The following is a 22,917-nucleotide window of genomic DNA, read 5'->3' on the forward strand; positions in this document are numbered from 1 at the left end:
TATTTATCCCCCAGGCATCAGGCAGTATTGCTTTTGTTCACGTTCTGTACACTTCTCCTGTTTTGTTTATCTTCTTGATTCTTATTTAACTCACCTTTTGCACCTGCTTCCTGACTCCCAGCGTATACGTTACGAGAGTATGACAGCCCTTTTAGATCGAGAGCTGTTATTGACCTTAAAGGCTCAGTGGCTCGTGAAACACCATCTAGAGTAGGGGGTAGACGCTAGATGGTGCTTTTTACTGAAACCTTTCACAAGTGGGATCCTGTGTTCCATTATGGTGGACTACTTCATTGTATCACTTGTCAAAATGGTGTCACAACTGCAATGTGAGGAAATCAAATCGGTTCTTTTGGTATGGGAATGTCTTTTATTTTCTCCAATACAGAATATAAAAGGTATACAGCTGCCGCACTGAATGCAGCAGGACATTGAAACAACTCTTCATCTTGGAATAAAGGACACGTTACTTTTTTTTGAAACAAGGATCCTTCGTTGGTTCTTTACAGGCATGCTACTTTTCCACAACAATTCAACCCAAATAACCCAGCCCAACCGTTTCCTTCTGCTCTTCATCCTCCTCCTTGGCAGGGCAACGCATAAGACTTTGCTCGGCAAAACACAATTTCAAGGCTGACTTGAACAACATTGCCCCTTGCTTTTTTTTTTTATATGTCCGATCCGTCAGCAACATTCATATTGAGTGTTCCAACTTGAAGGATTTTGATGCATCAATGCAGGCATAGTTAGAATCGACCTGATCAGCTGACAAGGGGATACGACTAGCAACAGGTCAAACAAAAGGTGGAATAATAAGCATTTAAGCAATGAGGGTAAACTATAACCTGCTTTGATTGTCAAAAACATTACATGAATAGAACAAAAGAGTCCTTTTAAAATGTGGTTTTCCAACACAGCTCCTGGATAGAAGGTGCAGTTTCTTACAAAGGCAGTGCTGGTGCTGATGTGAGAGAAGGAGAGGTAAACTTGGCCGGTACACACACAAAGGTGTTCAGTGCATCTTATAAGTCTAATACGGCTTCCTGTAACCTTTCCTTCATCTGCACTGATTTATGAAAGACTACGAATTACAGAAAGGACATATGGAGACGAAGCCACTATAGACTTGTCAAGATGCATTTAGCTGAGATACACTCCTCAATGGATAATCACCATTGACAATAAAACTCACTGAAGAGGAGTACATCCCAGCTAGAAAGCACTATGTGTGTGGGCCGCGAGGCAGTCGCCCGTCTCTACATGTCGTCCTTGTCCTTGGCGCCGTGTTTGAGGATGCGAGTGAACTCGGCGTAGTTGAAGTTGCCCTTCTTGTCGATGGGCGCCTCGCGAAACAGCTCGTCAACCTCCTCGTCGGTGAAGCGGTCACCCATGGTGGTCAGCAGCTCCCGCAGGTGGTCCTCGTGGATTACTCCTGCAAACAGGGGAGAGTTATTGGGCCTGTGTCACTATGCTTAGCGGGCTCCTAGTAGTGTCATTGTCATGCCAACAATGGAGTAAGACGGCACAAACATATCTGGGATTCAGCCTAGTGGACTCTCTTTCCAAGATAATGGGCTGTAGCCTGTATATCTCTGGTCCTGTGGTCCAGATCTGTATGTGATAAGAAGGGTTGATCAGCTCTAGCTACAGATCTAGACCAGGCTACAATGACGACTTTTCACAACCTACATCTGAACCAAACTAATTGGGTTTGTAATTTTCTAGGGATGTGCATCTTGCCTTTCATGAACGGTTCAATACGCATCTAGATACATGGTACATGGGCTCGGATACGATACGTTTTATTTTTAAACGATTCGGCGAAGGAATTGATGCGATTCGGTTCAATACGATTCGATGCACTACATATTTTGCATGAACACATTCATTTTAAATGAATATCGCTGCTGATGGGATAACTTCTCACAACTGATTAGCCCTCAGTTTAAGAAGTGTGTGTGTGTGTGTGCTAGCAGAATGGAAGGAAGCGGGGGTTTATTTGATTGCCTACGACTTCTCAGAAGGCAGCCCGCCCTCTGGCCCCTTTTTCTCCGCCGCCTCTTCACAGAAATCACAGGGATCCGGACCTGTTCCCGAGAAAGCAGCATATAATTTGCGTCGGGCTCATCAGACTCGTTAACTTCTTATGGCTGCAGGGGCAGTATTGAGTAACTTGGATGAAAGGTGCACAGAGGTGCCCAGAGTAAATGGCCTGCTCCTCAGTCATAGTTGCTAATATATGCATATTATTATTAGTATTGGATAGAAAACACTCTGAAGTTTCTAAAACTGTTTGAATTATGTCTGAGTATAACAGAACTCATATGGCAGGCAAAAACCTGAGAAAAAATCCAAACAGGAAGTGGGAATTCTGAGGCTGGTCGATTTTCAAATAAGATCCTATTGAAATCACAGCGAGATATGGATGAGTTTGCACTTCCTACGGCTTCCACTAGATGTCAACGGTCTGTAGAACCTTGTCTGATGCCTCTACTGTGAAGGGGGGCCGAAGGAGACGGGAATTAGTCAGGTCTGCCATGACCTGACCATGCTTTGACCATCCGCGTTCACATGAGAGGGAGCTCTGTTCCATCGCTCATCTGAAGTCAATGTAATTCTCTGGTTGGAACATTATTCAAGATTTATGTTAAAAACATTCAAAAGATTGAGTCAATACATCGTTTGACATGTTTCTACTGACTGTTATGGAACTTTTGGACATTTCGTCAGCTTTTAGTGAACGCGCTTCCTGACGGATTTGTTTACCAAGCACGCTAACAAAAATAGCTATTTGGACATAAATGATGGACATTACCAAACAAACCAAACATTTATTGTGGAAGTGGGAGTCCTGGGAGTGCATTCCGACGAAGATCAGCAAAGGTAAGTGAAGATTTATAATGCTTTTTATGAGTTTTGTTGACTGCACAATTTGGTGGGTAACTGTGTGGCTTGCTTTTGTGGCTGAACACTGTTTTCAGATTATTGAATATTGTGTTTTGCCGTAAAGCTTTTTGAAATCTGACACAGCGGTTGCATTAAGAACAAGTGCATCTTTAATTCTATGTACAACATGTATCTTTCATCAAAGTTTGATGAGTATTTCTGTTATTTGGCGTGGCTCTCTGCAATTTCTCTGGATATTTCTGAACATGGCGCCAATGTAAACTGAGGTTTTTGGATATAAATATGAACTTAATCGAACAAGACATATATGTATTGTGTAACATGAAGTCCTATGAAGTCCTATCATCTAATGAAGATCCTCAAAGGTTAGTGATTCATTTTATCTCTTTGTGCTTTTTGTGACTCCTCTCTTTGGCTGGAAAAATGGCAGAATTTTTCTGTGAGATGGTGGTGACCTAACATAATCGTTTGTGGTGCTTTCGCTGAAAAGCCTATTTGAAATCGGACACTTTGGTGGGATTAACAACAAGATTATCTTTAAAATGGTATAAAATATACATGTATGTTTGAGGAATTTTAATTATGAGATTACTGTTGTTTGAATTTGGCGCCCTGCACTTTCACTGGCTGTTGTCATATCGATCCCGTTAACAGGGTTGCAGCCATAAGAAGGGAAAAAAGGATTCTGCCAGTCCGTGGTGAGTAATCGCAGTCCTGATGTCCAGAAGTTCTTTTCGGTCATAAGAGACAGTATCGGCAACATTATGTACAAAATAAGTTTAAAAAAAAAAATAGTTAAAAGGAAATAAATGAACAAAAATGGTTGGGGACACGTAAAACGTCAGTCTTCTTCTCCGGCGCTTTAAAAAAAAAATGTGCATGGCATTTAGCCATTAATATAATGATTTTGGGATTTTTACCCCGTCTCAAAGGCGAATGGTAGATCTTTTGGAATTGTACTTAAGAGCTTCTCCTGCTCAGATCAGTGAATGTATGTATGGAAGGCTATTCCCGACACTATCTACACATTTTAAGATACTACACTGGAGAAATATGTAACATGCAACAATTTCAAAGATTTTACTGAGTTACAGGTCATATGAGGAACTCAATCAGCCCTACTCTAGTATTTCCCAAACTCGTTCCCGGGGTCCCCAAGGGGTGCACGTTTAGCTTTTTTGCCCTAGCGCTACACAGTTGATTAAATAATCAAAGCTTAATGGTGAGTTGATTATTTTAAATCAGCTGTGTAGTGCCACACTCTTAGAAAAAAGGGTTCCAAAAAGAGTTATTCGGCTCTTCATGTAGGAGAAGCCCTTTTGGTTCCAGGTAGATCCCTATGTGAAAAGAGTTTTACATGGAACCCAAAAGGGTTCTACCTGGAATCAAATGGGTTCTCCTATGGGGACAGTCGAATAACTATTTTAGGATCTAGACAGCACCTTTTTTTTCTAAGAGTGTAGGGCAAAAAACTAAATTGTGCACCCCTTGGGGTCACCAGGACCGAGTTTGGGAAACACTGCACTAATCTATGGATTTCACATGACTGGGAATACAGATATGCATTTATTGGTCACAGACACCTTAAAAAAAAGTGTGGCGTGGGTCAGAAAAAGACTATCTGGTCTTATTCGCATAGAGTTGATCAGGCTGTTGATTGTGACCTATGGGATGTTGTCCCACTCCTCTTCTGTGCGATGTTGCTGGATATTGGCGGGGAACTGTCATACACGTCGATTCAAAGCATCCCAAACATGCTCAATGGGTGACATGTCTGAGTATACAGGCCATGGAAGAACTGGGACATTTTTGTATGCAGATCCTTCGACATGGGGCCGTGCATTATCATGCTGAAACATGAGGCGATGGAGGCGGATGAATGGCACGACAATGGGCTTCAGGATCTCGACAGGGTAACTCTGTGCATTTAAATTGGCATCGATAAAATGCAATTTTGTTCGTAGTCCGTAGCTTATGCCTGCCCATACCATAACCTCACCATGGGGACACTGTTAAAAACATTGTAATCAGCAAACTACTCGCTCACATGATGACATATATGCTGTCTGCCATCTGTCCCGGTACAGTTGAAACCGGGATTCATCCGTGAAGAGCACGAGCATGCCAGGGGCCATCAAAGGTGAGCATTTTCCCACTATGATGCTGAACTGCAGTCAGGTCAAGACCCTGGTGAGGACGATGAGGACGCAGATGAGCTTTCATGAGACAGTTTGTGCAGAAATTAATCTGTTGTGCAAACCCACAGTTTCATCAGCTGTCCGGGTGGCTGGTCTCAGACGATCCAGCAGGTGAAGAAGCCGGATGTGGAGATCCTTGGCTGGCGTGGTTACACGTGGTCTGCTGTTGAACTGCCAAATTCTCTAAAACAACGTTGGAGGCTGCTTATGATATAGAAATGACCATTCAATTATCTGAATAACTGCTCTGGTGGACATTTCTGCAGTCAGCATGCCAATTACCCACACCTTCAAAACTTGAGACATCTGTGGCATTGTGTTGTGTGACAAAACTGCACATTTTAGAGTGGCCCCAGAACAAGGTGCACCTGTGTAATGATCATGCTGTTTAATCAGCTTCTTGATATGCCACACCTGTCAGGTGGATGCATAGTCTTGGCAAAGTATAAATGCTCACTAACGGGGATGTAAACAACATTTGAAAGAAATCATATTTTTGTGCGTATGGAACATTTCTGGGACCTTTTATTTCAGCTCATGAAACATTGCACCAACACCTTACATGTTGCGTTTATATTTTTGTTCAGTGTAAGTCGAAATTTCAAGATACGTAAGTAAACATTTCAAGATGTTTCCCTGTGTCCCAGAGATTTTCTAATCTGGTAGGTTAACCCAGTGGTTCTCAAACCTCTCCTCGGGGTCCCTCAGACAGTTCATGTATTTGATCTATTCCAGAACTACCACACCTGATTCAACTTAACCTTGATTAATGTGAATTAGATTAACTATTTCAGGGCTAAAACAAAATTGTGAAATGTCTGGGGGTCCCAGAGGAGAGGTTTGAGAACCACTGGGCTAACCTAACCAGCTAAAACTTTGTACCCTAGTTGGATGGTATTATTAGCAGTTGATGTTACTCTTCAATAACTCAGACCCCAAAGCAAATCAGGGGGAGGAAAATAGGTTTATTCAAAGAGAACAAATAATGCGGGGAGGTAGATGTTTATGCTCCCCTGTCCTCAGTGAATCTCTCCTGAGTGATTCTCCACACAGAACAAAGGGACAGTATGTAGTTTTATAACCCAGCCCTAGCCTGTGGTATACAAATGAGAAATCCTTGCAATAAAACTGGGCCAATGGACAAATAACAAGTATCCTATTTCAGATTCAATGTATAAACAATTTGGGCCAATGAGAACTTGCTATGAGTCCTGGACTGACATTCCTCCCATGTCTCTGGCCCATTGATATTACAGAAAAAACACTATTTCCATTGATCGTCAGTACTCTATTGACCTCTCGTCCTCTGCGTTGTGTATTTATCTTCGGAATATTCTTACAGTATAACATAGTGATAAAACTGCTATGATGGGACGAGATGCTTTCTAATCAGGTCATACGTTTTTTTTTTTATTGGACAATTGAACTAACAGAACTGAGTTTGCTTTAGGCAGGGTTGGGTTGTGTAGGCCTTTGCATCTATAATTAAAAAGTTACTCACACAGTATGTCAGTATGTCACTATTGTCTAGGTAGCCTAGCCTCATGATGTTTGAATATAAACCAAATTTGATCACATTCACATTTTCTTTTAACATATATATTGTCCTATTTTAGGCTATGAACACATAGCTTAGGCTATAAAAATACTTGTTACCCTTGGCCAGAGGGGATCAGAGCTCATAGGCTTCTCTAGGCTAACTGCAGCTGTTATCAGTAGGCTACAGTTGATCAGACTGAAGCACAGATTAATTATGCACGACTTGGCAAATCAGTCTAAACAACAGTACTTTGTCCCTATTTTCAACACTTATGTCAATATTTTTTTATCAAACAATCAAAAGTGTTGGGGAATATGCCAGCTCGCCTCACGTATGCTGGATAGATGGATATCGCCACATAATGCGACAAATGAAAAAACATCCTACCTATATGTATGTTCTACTATCTAGAAATTCCGAGATACTATCTCAAAATATTGACTTGCGTATCTCGAAATGTTGAAATAGTATCAACGTTAAACAAATATGTGATCATGTACAACTCCCCAAAATGACCCTGTTCATGTAAAAATGACCAAATACCTTGACTGTTTAAAGCAAAACTACCAAAACTATTTCTTATGGTGAACCTGAACAATCTAAATTAAATTGGAATGATTGAAAACTCCTATCAACTGTTGCATCCCCCCTAACACTACACAGCTGATTCATTGAGTCAGCTGTGTAGTTCTAGGGCAACGACCAAGACATGCACCCAGGGGGGTCTCAGGACCGACTTTGGGAAACCCTGGGCTACTGAACTGATGGAGAGGTAGCTATTTTAGAAATAAAACAATATTAGTTAAAAACACAAGTGAACAAATCGTTTTGGGCTCCTGCAGACCGATACACTAGTATCTTAAACTCCCACACTTTGAGCTAAAAGATGATGGCCAGAGTTTGAATTTCCCATGATGTTGCACAGAGGTGTAAGTCAGTAAGTCATTGTTTTATTCAAAGTATAATATATCTTGGCATGAAGTGCCAAATCCGAATGTGTGACTACGTCGCACCCGTACGTGTGCGCTCACATAATCCCTCAAAAGACCTTTGCTTGAAAAACAACAAATAAGTAGTACACTGACGCTACTTTATGTTTTATCTATGCATAGTCACTTTACCCCTACCTCAACTAAACTGTACCCCCCCCACATTGACTCGGTACTGTCAATTGAGAAAATGTGCATGAAAACAATTCGTATCTCATTGACAACAAACACTAAATTGAAGAATCCCTAATGTTGACCAATCACCGACGGAAGAGCGTAGACTTCGGGAACGTCTGGTGTCGCCTGCACGAACTGTTTTGGATGGGAAACATGCAGTCTCCTTTAGACTATGTGTCTTTTCCTATGACATAACGTGCACATTCTTTTCAGCCTACATTTAGATTCAGGGCTGGGTTTTATTTAAATGTGACCTCCCTGCAGCATGCCAATGTTTATTGATCAGAAACACCTGCTGCAAAGTTCTTCCTATTCACGAGTCGTCTTGGAGCCAAACAGCTTTTCTCTGTAGCCTACACTTGGGTTTCCACTAGATAAAACAGCCACAAAGTCAAAATTGCCTATCGTACAAATTAATGAAATCAAAAGCGAGCGTTTTGGTCTTAATTTAAGGTTAGGGTAAATTTAGCATTGTGGGCAAGGTGAGAGTTAGGTTTCAAATCCGATTTTAATAAGAGAAAATGTAGAAATAGACAGGGTTTATGACTTTGTGGCTTAACTAATGATGACCCTACACTTGGCCGGCTTACCATGAAGAAAATTCAAATAGGGGGTGCAAACTAATGTTTTTGTGCCTCCCCTTCTTTACCAGCAGATTATCATAATCCATTGGATAATTTGTCAAATTTCACTTATTTTTGACCTAGTTTGCATAAAAAAAACATATGACCATTCGCCCCAAGATGTATGGTTTTGTCCGCTAAAGTTTAAGGCAAACTCACCCATGGCTTCAATACACGCTCCAAACCGTTCAATAGGGGGCGTTAGGGGAAAATGGCGGAAGCGGATGTTCTGTTTGAATCGGATGACAGTGAGAAGAATTGGATTACAGTGGCGAACATAAAAGGAAATAAGAGAAGTAAAGTGGTTTAGTAAATCCAAACCTAGTTCTGAATATAATTTTGGCGGGTTGGAATAAGGGTTTTGGATCGATGTTGATAACCATGGCAAGGTGACTGGGAAGATGGTTGAATACAAAAAGTGTAGTTATTCCATCTAAGGCAATCAAACAGGCAAAAGTTCAGTACAGAGACAAAGTGGAGTCACAATTCAACGGCTCAGACACGAGGCGTATGTGGCAGGGTCTACAGACAATCACAGATTACAAAGGGAAGACCAACCATGTCACGGACACCGACGTCTTGCTCCCGGACAAGTTAAGCACCTTCTCCTGTTTTGTAAATAGCACATTGCCACCGACACGGCCCGCTCCCAAGGACTGTGGGCTCTCGTTCTCCGTGGCCGACGTGAGTAAGACATTTAAGCATGTTAACCCTCGCAAGGTTGCCGGTCCAGACAGAATCCCTAGCAGCGTCCTCAGAGCATCCGCAGACCAGCTGGCTGGAATGTTTACAGACATATTCAATCTCTCCCTATCCCAATCTGCTGTCCCCACTTGCTTCAAGATATCCACCATTGTGCCTGTAACCAAGAAAGCAAAGGGAACTGAACTAAATTACTATCACCCCGTGGCACTCACTTCTGTCGTCTTGAAGTGCTTTGAGAGACTAGTCAAGGATCATATCACCTCTACCTTACCTGACACCCTAGACCCACTTCAATTTGCATACCGCCACAATAGATCCACAGATGACGCAATCGCCATCGTACTGCACAGTGCCCTATCCCATCTGGACAAGAGGAATACCTTATGTAAGAATGCTGGTCATTGACTACAGCTCAGCCTTCAACACCATAGTACCCTCCAAGCTCATCATTAAGCTCGAGGCCCTGGGTCTAAACCCCGCCCTGTGCAACTGGGTCCTGGACTTCCTGACGGGCCGCTCCCAGGTGGTGAAGATAGGAAACAACACCTCCACTTCGCTGATCAGGTGCCCCACAAGGGTGCATGCTCAGCCCCCTCCTGTCCTCCCTGTTCACTCATGACTGCATGGCCATGCACGCCTCCAACCCAATCATCAAGTTTGCAAACGACACAACAGTAGTATGCCTGATTACCAACAATGACAAGACAGCCTACAGGGAGGAGGTGAGGGCCCTGGCGGAGTGGTGCCAGGAAAATAACCTCTCCCTCAACAAAATGAAGGAGCTGATCGTGGACTTCAGGAAACAGCAGAGGGAGCACGCTCCTATCCACATCGACGGGACCGCAGTGGAGAAGGTGGGAAGCTTCAAGTTCCTCGGCATACACATTAGTGACAATCTGAAATGGTCCACCCACACAGACAGTGGGGGTGAAGAAGGCGCAACAGTGCCTCTTCAACCTCAGGAGGATGAAGAAATTTGGCTTGGCCCCTCACAAACCCCGCTACCATCCAGAAGGCGAGGTCAGTTCAGGTGCATCAAAGCTGGGACTGAGAGATTGAAAAACAGCTACTATCTCAAGGCCATCAGCCTTTTAAATTGCCATCACTAGCCGGCTATCACCTGGTTACTCAACCCTGCACCTTAGAGGCTGCTGCCCTATATACATAGACATGGAATCACTGGTCACTTTAATAATGGAACACATGCCACTTTAATAATGTTTACATACTGCTTTACTCATTTCATTCTATTCTAATGTATTTTAGTCATTGCCACACCATCGCTCGTCCTAATATTGATATATTTCTTAATTTTATTATTTTACTTTTAGATTTGTGTGCATTGTTGTGAATTGTTAGATACTACTGCACTGTTGGAGTTAGGAACACAAGCATTTCGCTACACCCGCAATAACATCTGCTAAGTATGTGTGACCAATAAAACTTGGTATGAAGATGTCGGATTGGAATGTGTTGTCTTCAGGGCGGCTATCAATGTCGTTATCTCTGGGGTGGTGCTAGATGTAAATGCAAAGGATATCCGTGAAGAATTGGATCAAGTGGTTGGTGCACAACGACTGACCCACATGGTAGATGGAAGCCCACTCCATCCATTCTATTGTTTTTTTTGTTTTTTTACAAAGAGTCTCCCTTCTCACATGTGAGAGGCTTCGTGCCCAAATCCATGCAGTGTGATGAATGTAACTGATTTGGTCATGTGTATGTAGTAGAGGTCGACCGATTATGATTTTTCAACGCCAATACCGATTATTGGAGGACCAAAAAAAGCCGATACCGATTAATCGGCCGATTTGTATTTATTTATTTGTAATAATGACAATTACAACAATGCTGAATGAACACTTATTTTAACTTAATATAATACATCAATAAAATCAATTTAGCCTCAAATAAATAATGAAACATGTTCAATTTGGTTTAAATAATGCAAAAACAAAGTTGGAGAAGAAAGTAAAAGTGCAATATGTGCCATGTAAAAAAGCTAACGTTTAAGTTCCTTGCTCAGAACATGAGAACATATGAAAGCTGGTGGTTCCTTTTAACATGAGTCTTCAATATTTCCAGGTAAGACGTTTTAGGTTGTAGTTATTATAGGAATTATAGGACTATTTCTCTCTATACCATTTGTATTTCATATACCTTTGACTATTGGATGTTCTTATAGGCACTTTAGTATTGCCAGTGTAACAGTATAGCTTCCGTCCCTCTCCTCGCCGGGCTTGAACCAGGAAGACATCGACAACAGCCACCCTCGAAGCATCGTTACCCATTGCTCCACAAAAGCCGCAGCCCTTGCAGAGCAATAGGTGTAGTCTGCCATAAAACTTTGAAGAAGAAGAACCGTTCAGTAGTTACGCTATCCATATTACCAGCAATATTCTTTCTATTTCTATGACGACGGATTTGTGGCCACAAATTAGATCATGCATTGATATATAGCTATCAACAGCTCATATAGGCACGGTTTAGCTGAGACTCATCTCTTGACAGGTAGGCTGGTAGTGTCTGATCCCCCCCCCCCCGGTACTGCTGCTCATTCCGTTCACCAGCTCCGGAGGTCTACGTCACCGGCCTTCTAGGCATCACTGAACTGGATTCATTACCACCAACCCCGGACTGTCTTGTTTCATTATGCACACCTGGTTCCCATTCCCCCTGATTAGTATGTTATATATGAGCCCTCTGTTCCCCATTGTCCTTGTCGGTTATTGTTACCATGTCTGTTGGTCTTGTGAGCACCTGTGCTGTTGTATCGGCTTCCATGCTACGTGTTATTGTGCACTTTTTTTTACGGGTCTCGTCCCGTGTATTATTTAGAGCACAGGTGTCACACTCATTCCACGGGGGGCCGAGTGTCTGCGGGTTTTCGCTCCTCCCTTATACTTGATTGATGAATTAACATCACTAATTAGTTAGGAACTCCCCACACCTGGTTGTCTAGGGCTTTATTGAAAGGAAAAACCAAAAACCTGCAGACACTAGGCCCTCCGTGGAATGAGTTTGACACCCCTGATTTAGAGGTTTACACTTCACTCTTTGTTTGGGTGGAGAAGATAAAAAAACCCTGTTATGTATTCCTGCGCTTGTCTCCTATCATTATACAGGGTGGCAGGTAGTCATTTTCTGATATTTTTTTTTCAACTGACAGGAATAACTCAATAGTTGCAGCAACGTCCTCTGAGGTGGGCCTTTTAAAGTAGCAATATGTAACTTTTTGGGTGAGCTGACCAAATTCACATAGACATGTCAGTTATTGATCCGGCAATCCTACTTGAAATCAAGTCTGAGAATTCTAAGAAGCAGTAGATCTGTTATATGTGCACTATTTCTATGCTTCCAGTTTTGTTTTTGCTTCTTTTACTTTCGGTCTTGTACACCAGCTTCAAACAGCTGAAACAATAGTTCAACTTTAAATATATGAACCGGGGACTGATGCATATCTGTGAATCATTAAATTCCTATAATTTTCCCATCTGTTTTTCCTTTTTAGTGTTTGATGTTGTTGTTATGGTGGAGGGTGGAGGCTAGGGGTTGACATTGGAGAGTGTTTGTGTGTGCTTGCATGTGTGTTTGTGTGTCTCACCAGAGCCCTCCTCGTCGAAGCAGGCGAAGGCGTTGCGGATGACGTCCTCGGGGTCGGTGCCGTTGAGGCGCTCTCCGAACATAGTGAGGAACATGGTGAAGTTGATGGGCCCCGGCGCCTCAGCCATCATCCCCTCCAGGTACTCATCAGATGGGTTCTTACCTGAGGAACACACCAAAACACACACACCATGGTCAACATTAAAGCGATTCTCCGGTCTTTTGTATACTTTTAGCCGGTAGTTCTGAAAGTAGCCTCACTAGCCAAAAGTGGTTCCCGAAAAGCACCACGTCGTTGCTCTCGCTCTCTCGCTCTGCTGTGGGTGCATGATGTTCCTCTTGCTAGCTGTCACTCATATGGCAAGGGGCTGAACTCAAATTTCTAGGGGGCTGGCCAACCGTACGTGGGGGAAAATGGCGGAGCAGAGTTTCGAGAAAAATAGTTGTTTTCAAATTAGGGATTTCGTGGCTAATTGAGGTAAGATAGTAATTCTGCTTATAGAATATTCATGTATGAACTACACATTGACACATCCAGCCCAAAGCGGGAGGTTTAAAAAATACTTAGTTGTCGCCAAAGTTCCGGAGCATGTCTTAAAGTAGTCAAATCTGAATTTTGTTCAACAGTAGCCATTGATTAACTAGGTCAGGCTTTGTTTTTTGGTAGATTATGGTTAAATGTTATTACTGATCTGCCTGCTTATTGTTCTCTCTATTTTACAGAATACTAGTATTTAGCTGGTAAATCTATTTCTGTCGCAATATAGATTCAATGAAATTCATGTTCTATGACTGAGTGGAATTTCTTTGAATTGCACTGAATTCAATTCTACTTCCTGTCACTCAAACTATACATTGTGTGGGGTGTGGCCAATTCAATTTGATATTCAACTCATGAGTTGAATGTTTAGGTCTTGTATATCTCACTGTCAACTGCGTTTATTTTCAGCAAACTTAACATGTAAATATTTGTAGGAACATAACCAGATTCAACAACTGAGACATAAGCTGAACAAGTTCCACAGACATGTGACTAACAGAAATTGAATAATGTGTCCCTGAACAAAGGGGGTCAAAATCAAAAGTAATGGCCACCAGCTGCATTAAGTACTGCAGTGCATCTCCTCATGGACTGCACCAGATGTGCCAGTTCTTGCTGTGAGATGTTACCCCACTCTTCCACCATGGCACCTGCAAGTTCCCGGACATTTCTGGGGGGAATGGCCCTAGCCCTCACCCTCCAATCCAACAGGTCCCAGACGTGCTCAATGGGATTGAGATCCGGGCTCTTCGCTGGCCATGGCAGAACACTGACATTCCTGTCTTGCAGGAAATCACGCACAGAACGAGCAGTATGGCTGGTGGCATTGTCATGCTTGAGGGTCATGTCAAGATGAGCCTGCAGGAAGGGTACCACATGAGGGAGGAGGATGTCTTCCCTGTAACGCACAGCGTTGAGATTGCCTGCAATGACAACAAGTTCAGTCCGATGATGCTGTGACACACCGCCCCAGACCATGACGGACCCTCTACCTCCAAATCGATCCCGCTCCAGAGTACAGACCTCGGTGTAATGCTCATTCCTTCGACGATAAACGCAAATCCGACCATCACCACTGGTGAGACAAAACCGCTACTTGTCAGTGAAGAGCACTTTTTGCCAGTCCTGTCTGGTCCAGTGACGGTGGGTTTGTGCCCATTGTTGCCGGTGATGTCTGGTGAGGACCTGCCTTACAACAGGCCTACAAGCCCTCCGTCCAGCCTCTCTCAGCCTATTGCAGACAGTCTGAGCACTGATGGAGGGATTGTGCATTCCTGGTGTAACTTGGACAGTTGTTGTTGCCATCCTGTACCTGTCTTGTAGGGGTGATGTTCGAATGTACCGATCCTGTGCAGGTGTTGTTACATGTGGTTTGCCATTGCGAGGGCGATTAGCTGCCGTCCTGTCTCCCTGTAGCGCTGTCTTAGGCGTCTCACAGTATGGACATTGCAATTTATTGCCCTGGCCACATCTGCAGTCCTCATGCCTCCTTGCAGCATGCCTAAGGCACGTTCACGCAGATGAGCAGGGACCATGGGCATCTTTCTTTTGGTGTTTTTCAGAGTCAGTAGAAAGGCCTCTTCAGTGTCCTAAGTTTTCATAACTGTGATCTTAATTGCCTACCGCCTGTAAGCTGTTAGTGTCTTAATGACCGTTCCACAGGTGCATGTTCATTAATTGTTTATGGTTCAATGAACAAGCATGGGAAACAGTGTTTATACCCTTTTTAATGAGGATCTGTGTAGTTATTTGAATTTTTATGAATTATCTTTGAAAGACAGGGTCCTGAAAAAGGGACGTTTCGTTTTTTGCTGAGTTTAGAATATAGTCAACCCTCTAACAACAGTTTCCAACGGGTTCCCCTTTAGCCCGTGTCTTACCCAGTGAGGCGAGCATATCGTGCAGATCCTCCTTGTCGATGAAGCCGTCTCGGTTCTGGTCAATCATGTTGAAAGCCTCCTTGAACTCCTGGATCTGAGACTGGTCAAACATGGCGAACACGTTGGACGTGGCCCTCTGGGGGCGCTTCTTGGTTGTCTTCCCCTTTGCGCGTTTGCTCGACATGGTGGTTGTTGGATTGGCCTAAGGGTTGCAGAATAGGACATGGATAGTTAGTCAGATGAAAGATAGAGACGTGCATATTGTCGAAGGGGAATGTCCCAAAAAGTAATTTGAGAAAAATGCTATTGGTTAAAACTTGGCACTCAACAAGAGTATATAAAGTGAAAATGTAGACGGTGACGCTTTACAAGACTAAATCAGTCGGTGTCATTACGATGTGCATTTTAAATGATCATACATGAGTTACAGTGGCGGTCAGTGCCGTTTATGATGATGGAGGACGATTCTTTTTTTAGAAGCATGGCCTTATTTCTATTACAGCATATTGGATGACTGTCATTCACTTCTTCCCTTCGCTTGTGGACTTCAGTGCACAACACATCAGCTGTCTGTGACCATGCGGAAAAAAAATTCCAAGCCAAACCTTCATATCATAAACGCAAACCGTTACACAGCCTACATTGTTGTCACCATATTAGCTAACGTCAAGTCAACAACAGAGCTACTAGAACTAACACATCAGTATACCCGCTACAATCATGGAGTACAGTGTACAGTCAGAAAGCAGTTTAGCAGTTACACCGGTGGGCTCGTGGCAATAAATTAATAAAACCAAAAGCTTACCTTGACTCTGAAAAGTTCCAGTGTTGGATAGCCATAGCCAGCTAGGTAACATAGCATCCCTTTCTGTTTGAGCCGGGTGTTTGAGGAGGCTAAACTAGCTAGCTGCATTTGGTAGCTAAGTAAGTGAAAGTGAGAAATATAGCTCTCGCGCTTCTCCTTAATTTTTAAAGAAATTAATTTGTTTCAAAACTGTTCAATTATTGTCTTTCTTTCTCCTTGAGTCAACTACTCACCACATTTTATGCACTGCGGTGCTAGCTAGCTATAGCTTATGCTTTCAGTACTAGATTAATTCTCTGATCCTTTGAATGGGTGGACAACATGTCAGTTCATGCTGCAAGAGCTCTGATATGCTGGAGGACGTCCTCCGGAAGTTGTCATAATTACTCTGTAAGTCTATGGAAAAGGGTGAGAACCACAGGCTTCCTAGGTTTTGCATTGAAGTCAATGTACCCAGAGGAGGACGGAAACTAGCTGTCCTCCAGCTATACCATGGTGCTACCCTACAGAGTGCTGTTGAGGCTACTGTAAGACCTTCATTGCAAAACAGTGTGTTTTAATAAATTATTTGGTGACGTGAATATATTTAGTATAGTTTTATCTAAAAATGATCATGGTCCTCCCCTTCCTCATCTGTGGAGCCTTCACTGATTAGTTAACATTTTACATCAATTGTATAGGTAAGGCTACGGACTTTAAATTATTATTACTCATTCCCAGTTATTCCATCTTCTAGTGATGCAACGATATGACATTTTTGGCCGATAAAGATATCCAATATTTTCCTTGCCAAAAGAAACCGATAACCGATATTTATAATTTTTGCTGCCTTTTATGCATTCTAGTACAGTTAAATAGTTCACACACATGGACGCAGCGGTCTAAGGCACTGCATCTCAGTGCAAGAGGCGTCACTACAGTCCCTGGTTTGAATCCAGGCTGTATCACATCCGTCCGTGGTTGGTAGTCCCATAGGGCGGCGCATAATTGGCCCAGGCTCATCCGGGCCGACATTGTAAATAAGAATTTGTTCTTAACTTCTCTGCGCTACGGATCCCTTTAGCGGGATCATTTTCCTAAACAACCGCTGAATTGCAGGGCGCAAAATAGTACTAACAATATTTATAATCATGCAATCACAAGTGAAATATAACAAAACACAGTTTAGCTTGTTGTTAATCCACCTATCGTGTCAGATTTTGAAAATATGCTTTGCAGCGAAAGCAATCCAAGCTTTTGTGAGTGTATCAATCAATGCTACAACAGCTAGCCCCAAATTAGCATGGTGACAAAAGTCAGAAAAGCAATAAAATTAATCGCTTACCTTTGATAATCTTCGGATGTTTGCACTCACGAGACTCCCAGTTACACAACAAATGTTCTTTTTGTTCGATAAATATTACTTTTATAACAAAAAACACCATTTGGGTTGCGCGTTATGTTCAGAAAAACAAAGCCTTGTTCCGTTCGACGAAAATTCAAAAAAGTACACATTGATTACACTATCACTCGTAGTTCATATGTCAAAACGATTCATCGATACGTATGCTATGATGCTGGTAAGTTGTCTCGCGCACCTACAGTGCTGGTCATAAAAAAAGCAAGCTAGCTCATGGATGCAAACAATGTTCTTCCCCAAAAACATAGCAAAATGACAATCTGTTTCAGTAGCTATAGTTAGCTAGCTAGGTGTCATCATCTAAAATAACCCTAATTTATAAGACAGTTCTTATTTGATTAATGGTGGTCGGACCTATCTATGTGAAGCTAGCCACAATAAGGTTTAGCCACAATAGTGGACTTTGCGGTTATCTTTCAAAATAAAAGAAAGGCACAATTCTACTATTTGTATTAATTTGCATCATTGTCAATGACATACTTATACTTTGAAGGCAAACTGCAAATTCCACTATTGTGGCTAGCTTCACAACACATAACCCGGTCCGGTTGACCTAGGAAATACGTACTCACAAGGACGGTGGGATTCGAAATAGTTGGTGATCTGTTTGTTTTATTGGCTTTCGAGTTGTCTCGCTGAAATGTTCTTACTTTTTCAAATGACGGCTCGACTTGTTGACTGCTCAATCCACAAAGCAGACATTGTGGGCTAGGTTAGGAATGCTGTGTTGCGCAAACTTTTACGTTGCGTCATTATGCCATGGACCTACGTTATAGAGGTATGCACGATAGCTTTGACATCACTTTTTAACATCGGCGTTAAACTATACATCGGGCCGATACCGACGTTGGCATTTTTAGCTAATATCATCCGATTCTGATATGTTCACTGATATTTCGTGCATCCCTATCATTTTCAGTTTCTCTGCATTTGTGAGAAAGATCATGCCATCAACCTCCAAATCATACTTTTCTCTCAATTCACTGAAGACACCGGTGGTGCTACCCCTAAAGTGTCACCTGCAGTGAACAGTGTCAAGATGACAAAAGACGGCCACCTGCTTTCCTTGAGAATGGGCCAAATTTAGACCTGTCACTCACACGCGGGGCTCAGTGTGCATCATTGAAGAAGTGTGTACAGGAGGTGATAGTGCAGCTGGGCGTTGGCACTTCAGAATACTGACTATGAGAGAGCCAATGCCATGCAGGAAGGAACAGGTAATTAGAGAAATATGTTGGATTTGAGTCAGTGACTGATGGAGTATCTATTGTTTCTCTCTCGACTGGCATTAAGTACAGGAGATATACAGTTCATTCGGAAAGTATTCAGATCCCTTCCCTTGTTCCACATTTTACTTTTATACGTTCTGTTACAGCCTTATTCTAAAATGATCAATCTACACAATACCCCATAATGACAAAGCAAAAACAGGTTTTTAGAAATTGTAGCAAAAAAAAAACAGAAATACCTTATTTACATAATTATTCAGACCCTTTGCTATGAGACTCGAAATTGAGCTAAATTTTCCATTGATCATCCTTTAGATGTTTTTACAATGTGATTGGAGTCCACCTGTGGTAAATTCAATTGATTGGACATGATTATATAAGGTTGTACAGTCGACATTGTATGTCAGAGCAAAAACCAAACCATGTGGTCGAAGTAATTGTCCTTAGAGCTCCAAGACAGGATTGCGTCGAGGCACAGATCTGGGGAAGGGTACCGAAATGGTTCTGCAGCATTGAAGGTCCACAGAGGCCTCCATCATTCTTAATTAGAAGAAGTTTGGAACCACCAACACCCGTCCTAGAGCTAGCCACCTAGCCAAACTGAGCAAAAGGGGGGAGAAGGGCCTTGGGCAGGGAGGTGACCAAGAACCTGATGGTCACTGACAGAGCTCCAGAGTTCCTATGTGGAGATGGGAGAACCTTTCAGACGGACAACCATCTCTGTAGCACTCCACAAATCAGGCCTTTATGGTAGAGTGGCCAGACATGAGCCACTCCTCAGTAAAAGGCACATGACAGCCCACTTGGAGTTTGACAAAGGGTACCTAAAGGATACCCTAAAGGACCATGAGAAACAAGATTATTTGGCCTGAATGCCAAGCCTCATGTTCTGGAGGAAACCTGTCACCATCCCTAAAGTGAAGCATGGTGGTGGCAGCATCACGCTGTGGGGATGCTTTTCAGTGGCAGGGACTGGGAGACTAGTTAGGATTGAGGGAAAGATGAACATAGCTGTACAGAGAGATCCTTGCTGAAAACCTGCTCCAGAGTGCTCAGGACCTCAGAATGGGGTGAAGGTTCACCTTCCAACAGGACAATGACCCTAAGCACACAGCCAAGACAACGCATGAGTGGCTTCGGGACAAATCTCTGAATGTTCTTGAGAGGCCCAGCCAGAGCCCGGACTTGAACCCGATCGAACTTCTCTGGAGAGACCTGCAGCAATGCTCCCCATCCAACCTGACAGTGCTTGAGAGGATTTGCAGAGAAGAATGGGAATAACTCCCCAAATACAGGTGTGCCAACCTTGTAGCATCATACCCAAGAGGACTCGATGCTGTAATCGCTGCCAAAGGTGCTTCAACAAAGTACTGAGTAAAGGGTCTGAATACTTATTTAAATGTAATATTTCAGTTTTTATTTGTAAAAAATGTGCACAAATGTATAAAAAAACTGTTTTGGGTTTGTCGTTATGAGGTATTGTGTGTAGATTGAGGGAAAAACGATTTAATCTATTTTAGAATAAGGCTGTAACGTAACAAAGTGGGAAAAGTCAAGGGGTCTGAATACTTTCCGAATTCACTCCAAATACTAGCCTTATTTGAGGGGTAGATTGGAACAACGTGTGTGCGTGTGATAGCAGGTTGTAGAATGGTAGAACACTAAATAATGATTGTGTTCAGGCAAAAAAAAACAGGAGAACGTTATAAAACTCATCCTTATCGTCCAAATTCAGGTATTATAAACAAAAATCTACTGTTTCACCCCTACTTGTTGTTAACACGGTTACTTGTAATTGAGGTTTCTGCTGAAACAAGTTATGTAATATGTCTACCAGTCCACCTTCATATATTACGGGCAACTCCGCTCTGGACATAGACTTGATGAGGTTGTTAACACTGGACAACCGGAACATATGAAGGAGGACAGGTACACATATTGCATTACTTGTTTCTACAGAATCCTCTAGTTACAAGTAACTGTTTCCAGTTCATAAACCACCAGTGGTTAGAATATTTCTCCGAAGTTCGTTTCAGAGGTGTCACAGGCCAGCTCATAGCCCGTGGCAAAGATGAGGGGACACGAACAACCGGTATAGACCAATCAAAAAGGTTCTTTATTATAAACCAAAAACTATTAACTTTAAACAAAGAAAAATTAATGAGGTGTGAAAGTATAATGTAGGGTGTATGTAACGTGCAGGGATGCGTGAATCTGTGTGTGTGAATATGACTGAGTGAAAATTACGTAAAACTACAAAGGAACAAACAAAACAGGATCATACCTGGAGGAGCCGAGAGAGAGAGACAAAAGGCAGACTTCCAAGGAAGGCTATGTTAGCTAAGGCTTGTCGTTTGCCTATCTTCACTGTCCTTTATTGCTCCCCCCCCCCCTCTGTCTCTCTCTAAGGTACAAAGAGACAGTCATTTTCCCAATTGGATCAACCTGCAATAACAGATAGTGCTCTCAATTTGACTCTGTAATATGTAACCACATTTCAACCTAGTCAAGATCTCCAATGCAAAGCATCCATACTGCTATCAGCCAGCCAACTGTATATGACCCAGTAGAAGTAAACAGGCCTGTGTGTAAAACCTGCACCTTATGCCCTTACTAACAAAGTTGGCAATCGCACAGCATTGCACTTCAAGCAGTTGCTTGTTCCTTCAATTAGGTTTGTTTACTTTACTCTGTTTCGGTCTCTCTGCTTGCCATCGGAGGTAACAGAGATCTGAGGGAGTGTTTCACAGTTTGCTCATTCTCCCTGTTGCTACGTGAGGAAGCCCAAAACAAAACATTTTCCAGCTCCTTTTCAGAGGATGAAGGAATTCGAAGATGATTAGGATTTTGGGCCAGGGGGCAAATGTTTCTTCTCAGAAGTACTCACAGTCCTCTTTTCCAGAGCTTTATCACACACCACTATGACAAAGGGGGCTGTTCAAAAATGAGATTGTTAGAAGAAGTGACTTTCAGGGTCAAATTAGCTGACTTCCTGTAAACGTTCACAGTTGGAATTTTGGAATGTTCCTGTTGTCTTTCACATTCTTGTGTGACTCCAGAGGGCAAGGGACAACGAGATCCCTATCCCCTTGTAGTGACGGCTAGCACAACAGTTAAAACGGATCAATTAGTCTAGTTCAAACCCCCTCATCTAATCCCAACTAACTAAATCTCTTCGGTCTGAAACCACCATGGAAACCTGTGTTTGCCAACCGTTTTGTGGAACATTCAAGTGGATTTCTACGCCCAAATGACCTCACTGCTTCTGAAACCTATTGAATTCCTCAGCACTCTCGACTGTCTGACTCGCCGATGAGGTCTTGAAAACGTTTCAGGATCAACTCAATCATTGGGTTGTGTGTTGTGCTATTCTCTGATAACTGTTTATTAGTGTACCTCATCCTTGCCCAATGTACTCTATGTATCCCTCTGTGTTGCAGACACGTACACTCACTCACTGACTGTTAGTCACCAGACAGTCAATCACTCAGTCTTGACCTAACCTCTCACCACAGGTCACTACTACTACCAAGGGGTCAGCACTGGGGTCGTTTCACAACGCAACACAGTCCAACAAACCTAACCAACCTCTTGTTGTCTGAAAACAGCTAAACATGACATGCTTTAGATTAGAAGTGAGACTGAGTTTATGTGGGTCACAGAGTGGTGAAATTCCACTGTCTAATCTGGTGTGATGATGGGAGTACATTAGTAAAGCCTTCCTTCCACAAGTTGTGGGGACTACAGAGCACCTGCGTGATGAGCCGCTACTCCAGATGACCCTAAACCTATGACTGGTTACTTTTGGCATACAAGGAGAACTCAGAAACCCTATCCCGCCCCCACCTTTAACCCAGCTCTTACCACTGTTGACAGTTTCCCATACAACTCTGACTAATGTGTTAAAGTGCCACAGATCTATTCCCAACATAAATCCCTCTCAACTAAACAACATTAAAACCGAAGGCAAAATGGACGAAAAAATTGATCTTACCTTGGCTTCAAGGGAATAGTAGTTGTTTCTGGAGTCCTCTTAGCCCTTTGTCTGGGTCTCACTGTTTAGTTGGAAGGGAAGCAGGCAGCTCTGCTGAAAAGTTTGTTTAAAGCATCAGTCTTCTAACCGGCCACTCCCACTCCTCCCCTGGCCAATCGCCTGTCCCGGCTGTCTCAAACAGCTCAGGCGTTTACCCATACAAGGGAAAAGAATGTGCAGGCCTGCTGCTCCCCACTGCCATAGCGGAGCAGGGGATGTTTGGGAATGGGGCCGAAATGACAGGAACTCTGATAAGGCTGCCTTATTTAGAGAGAAAAAACAAAGGGG

At 42.8% G+C, this 22,917-nt stretch overlaps 1 protein-coding gene across 1 annotated transcript; it reads right to left on the minus strand.

The window, feature by feature from the left end:
* Positions 1-347: 347 nt before the first annotated feature.
* Positions 348-22,699, minus strand: LOC129841496 (myosin regulatory light polypeptide 9). Its single transcript, XM_055909788.1, has 4 exons — positions 22,591-22,699; positions 15,164-15,365; positions 12,744-12,905; positions 348-1,432 (listed from the first exon to the last, which is right to left on the minus strand). The coding sequence occupies exons 2-4, from the start codon at positions 15,345-15,347 to the stop codon at positions 1,257-1,259; spliced, it is 522 nt and encodes a 173-aa protein (XP_055765763.1). The 5' UTR covers positions 15,348-15,365; positions 22,591-22,699; the 3' UTR covers positions 348-1,256.
* Positions 22,700-22,917: the final 218 nt, after the last annotated feature.

Source organism: Salvelinus fontinalis, chromosome 3 (assembly GCF_029448725.1).
Source record: "Salvelinus fontinalis isolate EN_2023a chromosome 3, ASM2944872v1, whole genome shotgun sequence".
Lineage (NCBI taxonomy): Eukaryota > Metazoa > Chordata > Actinopteri > Salmoniformes > Salmonidae > Salvelinus > Salvelinus fontinalis.